The 16,972-nt window shown below is 40.7% G+C and overlaps 1 protein-coding gene across 2 annotated transcripts in view; it reads left to right on the forward strand.

Moving 5' to 3' along the window:
* Window positions 1-16,972, forward strand: part of Prkg2 (protein kinase cGMP-dependent 2) — a 122,221-nt gene that overhangs the window by 22,875 nt on the left and 82,374 nt on the right. For both annotated transcript variants that reach the window (XM_008835385.2, XM_029564627.1), the window contains exon 2: window positions 1,644-2,117. In XM_008835385.2, the coding sequence (XP_008833607.1) occupies window positions 1,657-2,117 (461 nt within the window). In that variant the 5' untranslated portion in view covers window positions 1,644-1,656. The remainder of the gene's footprint in view (window positions 1-1,643; window positions 2,118-16,972) is intronic.

Here is a 16,972-nt window from a genome sequence, read left to right on the forward strand (position 1 = left end):
CCTTCAAGTTTAGTTCTGCTTCTTTTTTTGAACTTTATGTGTCTTTGTGGTTTACTTTTTGGGTATGAAGAGCTGGTTCGTCTAAGCTTCCGGTTCTCTCTTTTGATTTTATATTGTCATGGCTGGATTGATTTTGTTTTCAGAAGTTCCGCGGTGGCCCAATTCCAATGTGGGTCAGAAGTTTTCAGATTTTCTCCTTAGGTCTGGAATCTTCTAAGAATGATTTTGGCCTCAGGAACTTGGGTGTTGGACTGACCTGAGACTCTGGCAGTGGCCGTGCCATGCAGGGATGCAAAGGCAGATGGGGTGGGAAGAAGCTCCAAGATTTCCCAGGGAGTGGATTGAGTAGCTGGGTTGTACTTGATGCAAAGGATCAGGGAGAGGCAAGGTAAGCCTCGGAGCCCCAGAAAGAGGCTGCCAGCCCCAGCAAGAGGCTGGCAGGTGTCGCAGGACCACGGAAGTAGAGGGAGGTGAGGTCAGGGCCAGGTCCAGAAGCGGTGCCCCTGGGGCCCAAGAAAGGCACTATGTTCGTCTGGGTGAGAATGGTCAGGAATCAGTATTGGTTTCCCCGGTGTCTGGGGCCCCAAGTCTAGGGATGGCGCAGGTCCCAAACTAGGGGTAGCGAACAGCAGGGGAGATGGAAGGGTGAATGTGGCTTGGGGAGTCAAGGTGCGGAGGGCTGCGCTATAGACTTACCCCAAGAGGCCTGAGGATAGGAGTGCAGGCTAGGAGAGTTAGCTGGTGGTGCAGGTCCCGGACTCAGAGAGAGGTGAGGGGGGGTCCAGGACCAGAAGCGGTGCTCCTGGGGCCCAAGAAAGGCACTCAGTTGGTCCCAAGAGGCCTGAGGATAGGAGTGCAGGCTAGGAGAGTTAGCTGGTGGTGCAGGTCCAGGGACGCAGAGAGAAGTGAGGGTGGGGCCAGGACCAGAAGCGGTGTTCCCCAAGAGGCCCGAGGATAGGAGTCAAGGATATTCTTAATAGAACTTTACCTCACCACAGGTCTTGACTTTTTAGACAATCTGACTTCAGGACCTAAACTGAAATATATAGAAGAATCCCCATACTTCTGTTTTCTTGTAAGAGATCACAATCCAGAAGGTTTTAATGGCTCGTATTATTAGAAAAGCAGCACTACCTAGTGCATAAGGCAGGAAAAAGCTGCTAAAAAGCAACATCAAATCTGCCTTCATCCTGTGAGGAATGCAGATGTGTTATTTCTAAATCAGGGGCATCTTTTTAACTGTTGAACTGTTGCCGCAGCGGGGGTGGGAGAGTTGTGACATTTCAAGCCTCTGTCACTGTAGCTGCTCCTTTGCATCTAATCTCTGCCATGCTGACATCTAAACTGTAGTCTTGTTGTGATAAGAGAGAACCACCAAAGAGAACAGCAGGTAACTCTGGCCAGTTGTACAAAGTGCTCAGGTGTAATACTTGTACTGCCAAAAGGACAGAGAAGAATGAACTCAAATGCTAACTCTTGTTTACAGAGGGCTAAAAAAACAATCTTTAGTGTACTTCTGGAGGCATGGGGGGATTCTTGCTTGTCAAAGAATGATGCACTATGTCTGTTCAATGAAGCAGAATGGAAAGAGCAGGGCTATTGGAAAGTGGAACTTCACTCAGTCATTCTGTGTCCTCTCTCAGGTTCGTGAGCAACATGGGAAATGGTTCAGTGAAACCCAAACATTCTAAGCATCCAGATGGCCACTCAGGAAACCTCAGCACTGATGCCCTGCGGAGCAAGGTGGCAGAGCTGGAGCGAGAGCTGAGGAGGAAGGATGTGGAGATCCAGGAACGCGAGTACCATTTGAAGGAGCTGCGGGAGCAGCTGGCTAAGCAGACTGTGGCCATCGCGGAGCTTACAGAGGAACTGCAGAGCAAATGCATCCAGCTGAACAAGCTGCAAGACGTAGTTCATGTGCAGGGAGGAAGCCCTCTGCAGGTCTCTCCAGAAAAAGTACCTCTGGAGATCCACCGAAAAACCTCAGGATTGGTCTCTCTCCACAGCAGGAGGGGAGCAAAGGCTGGGGTATCTGCAGAGCCAACCACCCGTACCTATGACCTCAACAAACCCCCTGAGTTCTCCTTTGAGAAAGCAAGAGTCAGAAAGGATTCCAGGTAAGAAGTTCTTGTGGTCTTTTAATTCAGATGGCCTTCAGATGAGGAAAGACCAGAAGGGTGTCTGTGAAGCTACCCAAATAGTCAAGGGCAGGGGTGGAGAGCTTTCTGGAAAGGATGTGCTTTGGAAATGTTTCTCTCATTCTACAGAAATTGTCTTTAAAGTAGGAATTTCATTTTACCTGGGGATTGACATATATAGATACAGAGAGATAAAACTTAAGGAGCTGAGTTCACTGGAAGTCATTTGTTTTCTGGAAACTCCCAGGAGTGAAAAGGTACTTAGGAAGTCTTCGATTCTCTTTCCAGTGGAGTAGACTTTAAAATGTACACAAAGCACAGTGGGATTGAATACATCTAGCAAAATCCACTTCTTAGCCTTTGGTCTGCCTGTGTTCTGGAAGGGCCATGCTGGAGGCTCAAGGGAGGATGACTTCATTCATTCAACCACAATCTGTGCTGAGTGCTGCCCCTGCCAGCCACCATGCTGGGTGCTTAAAATAAACAGTGAGCCTTCTTGTGGGGGAGATAGCACACACAGAAACAGATGAAGAGTGAGTAATTACTAATTGGGATAAATGACTCAACGAGTAACGGCAGTGTGGTGGGTAGTGTCTGGGAGAAAGAAGGTGAAAGAAGTGGGATTGTCAGGAAGCCCTGGCTGATGGATGACGTGACCTTTAGCTCAGACACAAAGGACAAAATTGAGTGGAAATTAGGTGGAAAGAGTACTTGAAGCAGAGGGAATGATTAAAAGTGAGAATTCATTTAAAAAATTAGATTGCTTTCCCTTGTCTATTTTTTGGCTTTTAGTATTTTTAATTTTTATTGAAATTTTGCAATTTTCACACAATATAGTTTGCTAGTATTTGGGTCTCCTCCCCTTTCTGTACCTTCCCTCAATGCTCTCTGTCCAATTTAATGTACTTTCATGTACATGATATACATATATATATGTACACATATATGAAATATATAATATGGCCCATAGGGTCCGATTTGTGTCCTCAAATGTCCTTCAGTGTGGGTCCATTCACTGGGCCCACTGAGAGTCCCATCCTTGTAAGGCACTGTCTTGGCCTTTCCCAGCAGACATCAATCGTCAATTATTCCTTAGGTTGTGTTGGGATTTCTTACCCACTTCTTCATGTCTATGCTGAGATGTCTGGTTTGAACCTGCATAGGACTTGTGCATTCTGTCACCATTGCTGTGAGTTCATAAGAGTAACTGACCAGCTGTTGGAAGAATTTCCTTGTGGTCACTAGGTAGCTCTAGTTGGCCTGGGACTTGCTATGTAGGCCAGGTTGGCCTCAGTCTCATAGAGATCTGCCTGTCTCTGCTTCCCAAGTGCTGGGATTAACAGCAGGCCTGTGCTTCCACACCCTCCTTTGAATGTTTTAAATTAACGTGATAATTTTGCATATTTATGGGGTGCCGTGTGATATTTCAACACATCTATACAAAGTTGTATTGATGAAATTGAGAAATTAGGGTGTTGGAGTCTTCATCTTTCATTTATGGTTGGAACAAAAATTTGGATTTTTGAAAGAAAATGTAAATATTCACCACTATATTCTATGTATTCTTCTGTGTATGTCAGCTTGCATATACACATTTCTGACTAAAGTTTGATTTTCCTGACAAGAAAAGATTAATTAGAAAGAGTTAGAGTTCCTTTTTTTCCTTGTTTTTAAATGAGTAGGTATTTATTAATTGACATGAGGTGTGTGCCTTGATAATGTCTTGGCTAAGCCTGTGTCTCTGTGCAAGATCTGTGAAATTAAATCAAATTTTAATTTACTCACAGGCACAAATAACATAAATCAAAACAAAGCATCCACCTTAAACAAATAAATGATTACTCTTGACAACAAAATTATGAAGGGAGCTTTAATTCTTCAATTTGTAGACAGCACTTGGTACAGTGAATGATCAATACATTTTTGAAAGGAAAACAGTCATCCTGGATTATTAATCAAGATTCTGTAGTTGAAAGAAATCTAATACTAGGCTTTAGAAGAGTTTTTCATTTTTAATATTTTTTTGAGTTTTTGAGCTTTGCGTAAAATATATCTTAATCAAATTTAGATCCCTTCTCCCCTCCCCTCCTGCTTCGCCACCTTCCATAGTTTCTTTTATTAGGCCAAAAAAATGTAATATTAGTTCGTTTAGAAAGCTCTTATCTATTCCTTTGAAAATAATTGTTTTAATATCATGAAGTCATAAATTATAGTTGTTACAAACGTGTATTTTTCAAAACTTGCATATTGTCCAGTATTCTTTTGGTATACTCATATTTTGATATATATGCATATAATTATATGCTATGCAGTATGCTACAATATATAAAGGCATGTATGTGGGTATGTGTAGTAGATTATTTACTGCTTCTCCCTTAAATCTTTTCAAACAGCAGTATGGTTTATATATAGGACAATATATAAGAAAATTTAATGTTAATTTATCTTTCACCTTTCCCTACACATTCTACCATATTTCTCCTCTTGAAACCAAGGATCTGTTTGTTTGTCCAAAGAGTTGTGCTCATCTGGAGGCAGAACACCATCATCCTAGTGCTGAATAATCTGAGATGAGCTTATTGTTTTGAACTGCTTTGTCAGTTTAGTTATTAGAAGACCAGGAAAATTATTAGTTATACACTTTTAATTTCTGAGCCAGAACCCATTCTGTTTCTTCTGTCTGTAGTGCAGGGGACAAGGGGAAGGAAGTGTGATTGCTGAGTAAGGATTATTGATGACTCCCTTCACCTCAAAGGCAAGCCAGATGGGTACAAATCTATGTCAAGGTTAGGATGAAGAAACTGACTTAATTGATTTTTTCCTTTTGCATGCTGGAGATCAAAATATTAATTGATTTTTTAATGATTGGTCCTAAAAAAAGCATGTAGATTGATGCTCTAGCAATTTTCATCTGCTTTCACAGAAACTCATGGTGGTAGATTAAATAATTAGGTAAGAATATGGAATCACTTTTCTTTCACTGAATGGCTTGTGCCTCAAATTCCCTTGCTGAAAAGTAGAAATCTATCTCTTTCTAGGTCTGTAAAAACTGGACTAACTTCATCAATTCAAAGATGTAACTTTTTAGTTTTTCAAAAGTATTTAACATTAACAATTTTTCTGTTTCCATATAGTTACAATTTTAGAGAAAAACCAAAATAAATCTTGAATATCTTTGTATCTCTTTTTTGTAAGCTATGAAGAAATTTTATAGGAAACAATGTTCTAGAAGTCGGAACACTAAGAATATGGGATGCCTGTTGCTAATGAAGGCTGATATACACAGTGCATTGTTTGGCCACTTTTCCAAACTGGACCTGCTGGAGATACAAGAACTTATTCAGTTAAAATGACTCTTTGGTTCATCCTTAGGTTCTCACATTTTTTGAGCTTTTGTAAAGTTTCCTGGCTGAATTTAAACTCTGAATTTTACCTAATATAGATGTGTCAACTACATTTTAGATAAATTTGCTTTCCACATTAAATCAGAAAACCATTGAACATCATTTTGCTATTTTCAAAAATTATATTTTATTTATTACTCTTATAGGTGCTAGGAACTGAATCTGGGTCTTCTGCAAGAGCAGCCACTGCTCTTAACCATTGAACCATCTCTCCAGTCCCCATTTTTCTATTTTTTTTTTTAAAGAATACCACTGGTGACTACTTAAGACTGTGTGAGAAACTGAGACAGAGTCCCACCTCTCTTAAAATCAACAGTATGAGGGGACTATGCATCATTAGAAGAAATAAGAGAATAAAATTTGATGGAATGGAAAATTAAGAATTTGAGAGTTTGGCTTTTCCATTATCCACAAGGAATTATAGCTCACAACAGCCTGTGATTTTTGAAGCCTCTGTGCTCAATCTTCAAGGCAGCCCCAGCTCTTGCCAGCTTTGTTGTCCTGGATGTACCAAGTGTGTCTGAAAGGGAAACCTGCACAACTGCTTTAAGTGGGGGAACTTGGAATGGCACTTCAGGGGCACTGTGGAATCTGGTTCCAGAGTAATTCACTACTGTCCAGTATACTTTATGCAGTGGTGGAAATGTTCTGTAACCTGTGCTGTCACTATGTAGCCAGTAATTAAATGTGGCTATTAAGTGCTCGAACTATGGATAATACAATTAAGGAAATGAATTATTTTTAATTATTAGTTTTAATTATTTATAAAGTTATATACTGACATGTGTCTAAGGGTTATTTAATATTGCCATTTTAGAACATATATATATATATATTTTCTTTCCTATTGTCTGTGATAGGAATTATGACTTATTGGGTTTTGGGAATCCTTTAAAGACAAAGTAAGACCAGCATGGAGTTTTAGATAAAGTCACAGAAAATGTGAATGTGCTTGACAAACAGAAGTGGGCATAAAGCAGAATCCTTATAAAGTGACACTGAGCTTGCATGACCCTTTGTAGAGACTTGGTCTTGAGCCTCTGGTTCATTTTAGATCTTCCAAAGCAGACATCTGAAGCCTGCTTCTGTGATAGGCACTCAGCTTTACTGAAGCATTCTAAAACTCACATGAAAGTTGCTACATTCTATTAAATGTTTTGGTATCTGATTAAATGTAATACAGGTGAACATCAGAAGACTTCAGGCCTAGAGGAAGCTTGGAGACCATTTCATACTACTTTCTTTCTGGAAAGAGTATGGAGACAGGCACACAGGTAAAATATATCACAGAAGGTTGCAGAGTGGAGACTGAGAAACAAGACTTGAATTTGAGACCAGTGCTGCTCTGTGTTCTGTCCCGATAGGGTAGATCTACCCGCAGGCTTCAGGTCCCACAGTTCAGGCACTAGACTGCTCTCTGGTAAGATACCCTATTGAGCATTTAGTCATAATGGTGCTTTCTACCCCTTCCATGTGGAGCTGAGCAGGACCCACACATTGCACCAGTACTTACTAAGAACTGTGTCCTCAGAGCTCATGCCTTTGAGTAAAGGGCATGGAGAACAGGCTTGACCCAAGCTGTGTTGCACATGGAGGGTCATATGTAGTTCCTTGGGTGAGTCCAGTGCTTCTCAAGGCTGAAATCAGGGAAGGGCTCAGCATAATTGTCCATGTCTGAGGTGCCATGAGCACCAAGATAGTCATGCATCCAAAGGTCAGACCTGTCACTGAAATTGAGTTTTCTGTTTATGTAGTCATTGGTTAGCAAACTCCAGCTCTGGCAGAGCAAAATTACAAGCTCGTGCTGAATGTCTGGTGGAACACAGCAAATTTATCAGAGACATCTGGCAAGTCGCTGGTATGAGCGCCTTTTGCTAAGAATGCTTAAACTATCATTTGAAACTATTGTTATTTTGTGAAAAGGAAAGATAAAACAAAGACTTGCCATGTGACTTCAGATGCTGACTCCAGTTTTAGGAAGGACAATTAGTTTTATCTGTCACTCCCACCCTAGGAACAGAATAGGTAAAAGTGGAAAACTCTGATGAGTCACACATTTAAGCAAGATGTAGAAAGGAGGGAGGAAGAGTATGCAGCTATTGTTTGTGCTTCTGTTCTAAAACAGTGCAGCGCAATGGGTGTGCATCGAGAAGTGCATTTCCTTTATTGAAAAAGAATGTTTCTAAGGAAAGAAATAATATTGATATGCCAGTAATCTGCTAGCCACCATTCTGAAGGCTTCCTGGATGTGGATACATAGAATGCTCACAACAAACCTGTAAGGTTATCACACCCCCATTTTACATATGAGAGAACTGAGGCATGTGGAATTATATAACTTGCCATTTGTTTAAAGTTATGTGGCTTTTAATTTTAGAACCAGAATTCAGAGGAGGCAGTTTAGCCATGCCTATATGTGACTTTTCTAACATGAGAATTAGAAGAGGGCCTTTTCTTTTCATAATTTAGTTGTGAAGCCTTATATAAAGTTAAATATTAAATAATTTAAAATAGATACTTTTATGTGCTGTGATTACTAAAAAATAAATTTTTTTTTATTTCTCCCTGAAAATTATACTTCCAGAAGGGGCTTCTCTGTTACCAGTTTACAGTACAGAAATTTTTTTGGGGGGAGGTGAATTAGTTATTTACACATTCTTACAGGAGAGCTTTTATACTTTATTTTTATATAAACAAGTAGAAATTTTAAGAGTGTCCATATAGTCTTCTACTTAACAGCTTGGTAGTTTAAAAGCTGCTATGTGTATTTAAAGTAGTGCTAACTTAACCTTACTTTTTAAAGAAAAGATTATTTTTATTTTATGTGTATGTGTGCATTGCCTGCATATAGGTAAGTGCACCCATGTCACACAATGCCCACGGAGGTCAGAAGAGGCTGTCAGATACCCTGGGACTAGATTTATGGACAGTTGTTAGCTGCCATGTGGGTGCTGGGATTTGAACCTGGGTCTTCTGCAAGAACAACCAATGTTCTTAACTGCTGAGCCATCTTGCCAGCCCCAACTTAACCTTACTTTTAGAAAAGCAAAGCTTGGGGTGGAGAGATGGTTCAGCAGTTAAGAGCACTGGCTACACTTGCAGAGGACCCAGATTTGGCTCCCAGCACCCACATGGAGGCTAATAACCATCCATAACTCCAGTTCCAAGGGATGTGAAGTTCTTTTCTGGCCTCCAAGGGTACTACACATACAGTACACCTAAATACATATAAGCAAAGTACTCAGACACTAAACTCTTCTTTACAGGAATGATGCTAGATAGGCTGAACAGGCTCTAAAGGATGAACTCACACAGAGGGATGTTATACACAAACTTGTCTCAACAGGCTTTAACATATATAATAGAATGCATGAAATCCAGTGAGTGGGCTATGGAGAGTGCAGGTAGGGAAGGAAGTCTAAATATGATTAAAATGTATTATGTGAAATACAAAAAAATCAACAAAAATACATATAAAAAATGAAAGCACAATACTGTAAAAAACTAAATTACTCCCCACCTCCCCCCGACAAACAAAACCAAAAAATGAACAACAACAACAACAACAACAACAAAACCCAAAGCAAACCTGAGTTCTCAATATAAGTCATGGAAAAACAGAACTCGAACTGTTTGGTGATTTGATAGCCAGAAGTGGTGAATAAAGATCACCGGGTGCCTGGTCCAGTGGAAGTCGTCAGTGTGTGTGGAAACAAAGGTTATGATTTATAGCAATAATGTACCCAGATCCAGGTTCGCTGCGGAGGGATAGGATGGGTAAATGACGTTATCATGTAATTATTAGCTGTTGGTTGTTTTCCATACATTATCTTATGGTCTCTTTGGACTTGTCTAATCAGCTATGTGTTATTTCTCAGTTTTACCAAAGGTGAAATTGAAAAGAGGAACTGATCAGTGTCGCCCAAGCTTGTAGTATTGATAATTCATTGTAGTAGGTGTCCAGCTTAAGTCTGCCTGATGTCAATTGTGTATTCTCAACAAGATGCGGCTTACAGCATGAAATGGCTTCCCTCAGGGGTTCTGTAAGCAGGCTGGAGACTGGGGTGGGTGAAGGGTGCGGTGAACTTCAAAGAAGGGGAGGTGAAACAGTACGGAGGAGTTTTAAGAAATGGCTAAAGTTAAGTGGCAGCCGCCTTGTCATCTAGATGCAGTTAATTAAATTGGCAGTCTCTGCAGGTGCTGGCATCTGGTCCCTCCCACTTCCGGCCTCTGTCTTCTCTAGGAGGGAAAGGGCCCTGAGCTGTGCGCACTCAACCTCCCTATGGCTGCCCCCTCTGAACTCTCAATTGCCCTGCTTTGTTCATTTCTGCCCTTCTTGCCTTCTTACTGTAATTTTCACTTCCAGGCTGTCAGCAGCTAGGTTTTAGGACAAATGTTTAATGAAACCTTGGAAAGCACTGAAGGTTTGAAGAGCCATCGTCTTGAATATTCTGAAGTTCATTGTAAGCACGGTGGTGACCCCAATGAGCCTACCCTGCCTTGTCAGCCACACGCCTAGGAGGGAGCGCTGCTTTTTATACTATTTTTATATTTTCATGCTACACAAAAACTGTATGGATTCTGACCAGTGGCTTTGGATTCTGGCAGTCAGTAGTATGGTCCAAAATTACACCTTCAGACTAACACATTTAAGTCCATGTATAATTATTCAATCAATGAAGATCAACCTTTGATCTTCTCTCCACTTTCGTTTCCCTTCTCATTTTGTTTATATTGCTTTCCCTTCCCCTATTTTTTTCTTCACTGATCTTCCTCGTCTTCCCATGCCACACTGTATGACTGCTCTGGGACACCAGTATCAGAGGCCAGGCTGTGCTTAGGACCTAAATACGGTTATGCCACTGTTTCATTTTGAATACACAAAGTACTATTATCTGAGGCTTAGCAAGCCTGCCTAGTCCATCGTCATCACCTGTAGTTTTTAAAGCTTGTGTAACCCAAATGTTAAGACAACTGACACTTAATCAGAGCAACTTGGACAATGCTTATTTCATTTGTTTTCTATCTTTTGAATTTACCGGAGATTTGTAGCTGCAGTGGACCTATTTGGTTCTAAACAGGTTTGGAATTGAGCAGGGCTGTGTTTGAACCTCTGTCCTGGAGATCTGGACAGGAGCTGCCTCACTTCATCTTCTCAGTGGTATCTGAAACAGAGAACTCTTATCTAATGCTTTTTTTTCTTTCTCAGAAGCATCCCGTGCTATTCTAGACACTGTCCCTTTCCTTACTATGTACCCAGAAGGACAGTGGTGCAAACAATACAGTTGAACAGGCAGTGACTTTCTTCCCACGCTTGTTGGGTCAGAGCGAAGCATTGCACTGGCCTTGGTGTTCTCATGAACTGCGGTCCATTCCCAGAAGCCTCCAGTCTGTTCCCAGGAGCCTTCAGTCCGTTCCCAGAAGCCCCCTTCTCTGCCAGCCACGGTTGCTCAGTGTCTGCCTGCTCAGTTTAAAGAGCAATGCAGTTCTAAAAAGATGCAAAGACAAAGCAAAATCTGGGTGTTTAAACCACATGAAAATACCTTAATTTCAAAAGATACCTTTCTTACTTAACTAAACCTGTTGCTTTGAAATCTCACTTTAAAATAATTTGTCCAAAGTATTTTTAGTTGTAATTTTTTTCAGTGCAATCTTACTTGCTAATTAATTTTAAAGAAATCTATAACTAGGAATAATTGGAGAATATTTTTGTATAGTTTACACAAAGTATGAGTGGTCAGGAGGCCCCTATATTTATTCAATCCTTTCAGGGTTCTGTTTTGTTATATCAAGTACTGAGTATTTGGTACTTGGGGGGCTAATTTTCAAGCAGCAGTTTTGATATCTTTTTGGAGGTGTTCAGATCAAGCTCTGAGAAGAATGAAAGATCAGAGCCCCAACTCCCTCTCTCCACATGAGAAGAGGGAAGGGGAGACAAAGTGAGCAGAACCCAACAATATTTGACTGTGTTAGGACTAGCCGCTCAGAGAAACCCAAGGACTTTAGTTTTCTGTTGTTGCATAATAAATTACCACATAGTTGGCAATGTAAATACACGAATTTGAAGTCTTACAGAGTTCCTGGGTCTGGAGTCCCGCATGCTTTGCTAGGTCAACTGCTCAGTCTCACAAGTCTACAGTCAAGCTATTTTCCTTTCTAGAGTTTTCTAGAGGGAGAGGTTCTGTCCCAAGCTCATGTGACTGTTGGTAGAATTAATTTCCTTGTGGGTACAGACTGAGGTCCCCATTTTCTTGCTGGTCAGCTGGGGGCTGCTCTCCGCACCTTGAGGCTGTTGGGGGCTGTTGAGAGCGTTCCTTGCTGAGTGCCAATCTCATAGGCCTCCCCCCACTGGACACTTCTTGAGGCAGCAGGGGAGTCTCTTTACAGTTGATTAGAAAAAGTCATAAAAACCTGGGGTGATCCTCCGCCAGTGTTTCTGTGTTTTGTTGGTGAGGAAATAGTCACTGATCTTGTCCCCACTGTATGGCAAAGGATTACCCAAGAACCTGAAGTGGGAGTCAGCTTAGAAACTAGTATACCACACCAGACTCTTTGAGGTGAGACTCTCTGGTTAAAAATGGTGGCTGGCTAAGGTACATGTAAAAAGTTCAGAGTTTTACACATCTGTGTTCTTGGTAGCATTAATCACAAGAGCCAAATGACAGCAACAACTCCGTGCTTACCCTTATGGAGCGAGTTCTGACTTGTGCTGTAACCTAAATCAGCCTGGCAAACATTTCACTAAGTGAACTAATTTCAGAAAGGACAAATATCGTGATTCCACTTGTATGAAATACCCAGAGTAGTCAAATACATAGTGATATGAAGTAGAATGGAGGTGGCCAAGGGGCAGAAAGATGGAGGAACTGGGTGTGCAGCAGGTGTAGAGCTGGAGAGGCCTGGGACGATGGTTGTAAACAATGGGCAATGGGACTACACCCAATGATGCTGAACTGTGCATTAAAAGGTAGTTAAATGCTATGTTTTATGCCACATATATTTTGTCACAACATTAAAAAAATGTTCAGAGTCTCAGGATTGATTGACAGGTGTTCCCAAGTGCCAAGCCATGCTGGGATACTGGGAAGAGGAAGAGGAGAGTAGGGATGTTCTCAGTTTTCTATTTATTTGTCATACTGTGAAAGGGAACAAACTTTATGAAAGTGCTGTAGTGAATCAGTGATATTAGTAATCAGCTATTATTAATTACTCAATATTAGTTGATTGCTTGCTTCATGAACCTTCTTTAAAAAATATTTCCATTCCTTCTAATACTACAGAAATAGAGAGGGAAAGATGTTGTCTCTTGTTTACAACTATAATTATTTTAAAATTACATTTATTTAGTGTGTATATGTATGTATGTATATGCTACCCTGCATGTATTGCGTGTATGGATGTCAGAGGACAAACTTGTAGGATTCAGTTCTTTCCTTCTAGTACATGTGTTCCAGGGATCCAATCAGGTGGTCAGTCAGGCTTGGCAAGGCTTTACCCACTGAGCCATCTCACCAGCCCACAGCTATCTTACGTGTAAAGTATAATTACCTGGGGAATTTTCTTTTGTAAAGGTGCCTGGATCCAACCCCAGGCAGCCTGATTAAATTGGTTTGTGGTAAGAGTCTAGGCATATCCTATAGATTTATCAACAATGCTCTGCTGATAGCAATGTGCACCCCCAGACCTGAGAACCACAGTGTTTCAAGGTCAACTGCCCCTACTGTCTGAGCTGACTCCCCAAATAATCAGTAGGATGATCTAAGATCAGCATTAATTAGATACTTAAAAGAGCTGTTTACCCTTTACACCTAATTATCATGCCATACTATCAAGCACATGCATAGCATCAGTGTGTCAGATTAACCTTCTTGTAAATTTCAGTTGTTTTCAACATTTCATTATTAATCTCTGTTCTTTCATGCTCATGGGAAAAATATCATCTGTAGAAATCTCAGAAAGAGACAGAGAAGTGTTTGTTGTGAGCATGAAGTAACAGCAGTGTGATTACAGTAGAAGCATGCTTGATTATATGGGCAGTAGGTTAGAGAACTGACAGAAGAAAAGTCATGGCTGTTTTCTGATTACCCATGGAGTGACCTCATCCTTTCCCAGACTAGTTTGGCAATTTATAACACACACATTAATTATCTTTCTGTTGGTTTATTTTAAAAATTTGGGTTGAAGAGATAGGAATCAAAGAGATATGCATGTTTTTTTTGTTGGTGTCTGTTTATTAAGTGAAGTTGCTTATCCCTGCTCTCACCCCTACACCCGTAGTATCTAAACAAAGAGAGTTGGAATGTTTTTGAGCTTTCTCAGTTTTGTTTAATTCCTAGTATGTGTGAGGTACAGCTCGACAGGATGATAATAGGTAGGGGAGGAAAGCATGGTCACATTCTTGAAGTCTCTTTAGGGAAATTCAAATTCATCCAGTCATAGGTGATGAATTCTATACTGTGAGAGAGAAGTACAAGGAAGGAAAGAGCCTTCTCTGCTCTGAGATCAGAAACACGCCATAAAAGAGATGATCTTGAGTTGGGTTCTGAGGGGATCATAGATTATAGGGACACAAAGTGGACTGGCACATTTGGGAACAGCAACTAGTTCGGTGGTTGTGGGGTGCCCAGAGTGTGAGGAGACTGGACAAGCAGAGGGGCTAAATCATCAGAAGTTTTACCAGTGTTTTAAAGTGATCTTAAATGAATACAGCTAGGACTTAGGTAGAGAGTATAGAAATTTCTCAGTTCTCAGTTTTTAAATTGATGGCAAGTAGCTCATTTACCATGGTAATAGCTAACTCTTGGGCAGTATATTTTATATTCAAGGTGCTGTTTTAGTACTTTATGCTGTTAGCTAACTTAATTCTCATAGACATCTTACAAGCTGTGGACTATGTTTACTGTCGTTTTATAGTTTAGAAAATCTCAAAGGTTAGGTGTCTTTTCCAAGATTCCAGAGTCACTAAATGGTGAAGCTTGGAATCAAACCCTGGCATCCCAGTTTCAGATCGTGTGTCATAACAGATACATGTCACTATATACTTTCTATTTGACTGCATAATTAAACTACAAAAGGAAATGCCATATAACAAACGACCTTGTCACAGATCATATGCTTGCAAGTAATCCTTGATAGATATGAAAAGGAGGCAAGGTCTCTTGGCCAAGCCTTGTGTAGAGAAGGTCACAAGATAACCTGATTAGATATGACCAGAGCAAAACAAGAACAGGGGTCTCTAACATCCAGGACACAGATAGAAGATTGAAAACCCATCACAGTGAGCAGTGTCAGTGAACTTTGACAAATGGAACTTCCTGAGGTAACTCAGAAGATGGGAATTTATTGCTCAGAGGAATGTTGATTATGTAAATTGGTGGTATAAAAAGATTATTAAGGGATTATTCATGTTGCCTCAGATGGATGTGAACTTGAAATCTGGTCCCATGGGAGAACTTTGAACTGAGCAGTGTCTTGGAAATTTCTTTGTTGCTCTGGTTTCCAGAACTTTCCTATTCCATTCTTCTTCTCCAGAAAAACATCCTGTGATTACTTCCTTACTTCCATTGCCAACTGCTGCTGTCACGTGTGTGCCAAACGTTTGCTGTCATGCTATCTGAGTTAATGTGCTTAGTATTCCTAGGGAGCAGGCATGGTTACCATACCCTAGCCACCAGTGAGAAGGCCAAGATTCAGAAAGGTTAAGTAACTGGTCTGAGGTTACGAGACCAAAATTTTAAAGTAATTTGGGGTTGAAGGGCTGGAAAGATGGTTCAGCTGGTAAAGTACTTGCCAGGCAGGCATAAGGATCCAAATTTTGGATTCCTACCTAGCATCCAGGTATACTGGTGTGCACCTATAATCCAGACACTGGAAGGCAGAGACAGGAGGATCCTCAGGATCTTGATGGCTAGCTACTCTAGCTAATTGGTTAGCTTTAGTGAGAGACTGTCTCAAAAACTAAGATGGATAGTGTTCTAGTTTGTTTCTCCACTGCTGTGACAAAATACTCTGACCAATACCAATTTGGGGAGGAAAGGGTTTATTGGGCTTACATCTCCTGGGTCACAGTTCATCAGGGAGCCCAAGGTAGGAACTCAGGGCAGGAACCCGGAGGCAGGAGCTGAAGCACAGGCCATGGAGGAACAATGGCTTATTCTCCTGGCCCCTGCTCAGCCTGCTTTCTTACAACACAGGCCCACCTGCCTAGGGGTGACACCACCCAAAGTGGGCTGGGCCCTTCCCACATCACTCATAAATCAAGAGGCCAGTCCAATGAAGGCAATTCCCCAATTGAGGCTCCCTCAACCCAGGTGTGTTAAGTTGACACTAAAGCTATGCAGCACAGATAGTGTGGAAAAAGACTTCACGTTGACCACTTGCCTTCACATGTGTGTAGACACACATGTACTCTCTTACATATGCATGTAAAATAATTTTTGTTGAGTTTACTGTTCGCATAATAATTTATGCAAACAGTAAACCATTAAACATCATCTGGAAATAGAACATTATTAGAATCTCAACATCCCCTTACACCTCTCCCAGTCTCTACACACTAGCCATCTTGAGGGTTGTTTCTCCTTACACTATTACCAGAAATTCATTTTTACATGGCTTTAAAATTTACATTAGTGGAACTATTGATTAGAACTCTGCAGGCCCTGTCTTCTTTTCTTTCTCATTTATGTTATTACACATAGCAGTGACTTATGAATTACTATTGCTGGATGGTTTTGTTGTATGACCCTCTACAACTGACCAAGTCTACTTTACTGGTTGCTTCTGGAGTGTAATAAGTGTAAGTGCTCCTGCCATATCTTTTGGTGGATATATACATGATACTTGATGGATGTAAACCTAGAAGTTAAATAGCTGGGCAGCATATTATTTCTGAATTAAAATTTAGCATAGATTGCCAAGTAGTTTGACAAAGTTGGTAAACAGGTTTATACTCCCACCAGCAATGTAATTGTATTGCACTTGTACACATTCTCCTCAGTATCTGGCACTGCTGGCCATTTTCACCTTGGCCATTCTGGTGAATATGTTGTGGTATTTCCTTGTGGCTTTAGTGTGCTTTTCCTTACCAGTTAACACTGGGAGTAGTTTTCATTGTATTTTCCACTGATGTCTGCCCCTGACAGAGCCACATAGCTCTGTAACAATTATACTCACAGCTGTTATCACACATCATGCATTTCTGTGTGTCTAAGCTGATTTCTGATTTTGAGTTCTATTCCAAAGGTCTTTTGGTCCATGTGTCCTTTGTCTTTTTGCTCTTGTGTCACTAACATATATTTAATTATTTGGATTTAAAGTAATTCTTAGCATAGTAAATGTTTTGTGTTCAATTTTCTGAGGCTATTTTTTGACGATTAATACCTATATGAATTTTAGAATCAGCTTATCAGTTTTCAAAATTTTTAAAAA

This window comes from Nannospalax galili, unplaced genomic scaffold (genome assembly GCF_000622305.1).
Source record: "Nannospalax galili isolate Female #2095 unplaced genomic scaffold, S.galili_v1.0 scaffold277, whole genome shotgun sequence".
Classification (NCBI taxonomy): Eukaryota; Metazoa; Chordata; class Mammalia; order Rodentia; family Spalacidae; genus Nannospalax; species Nannospalax galili.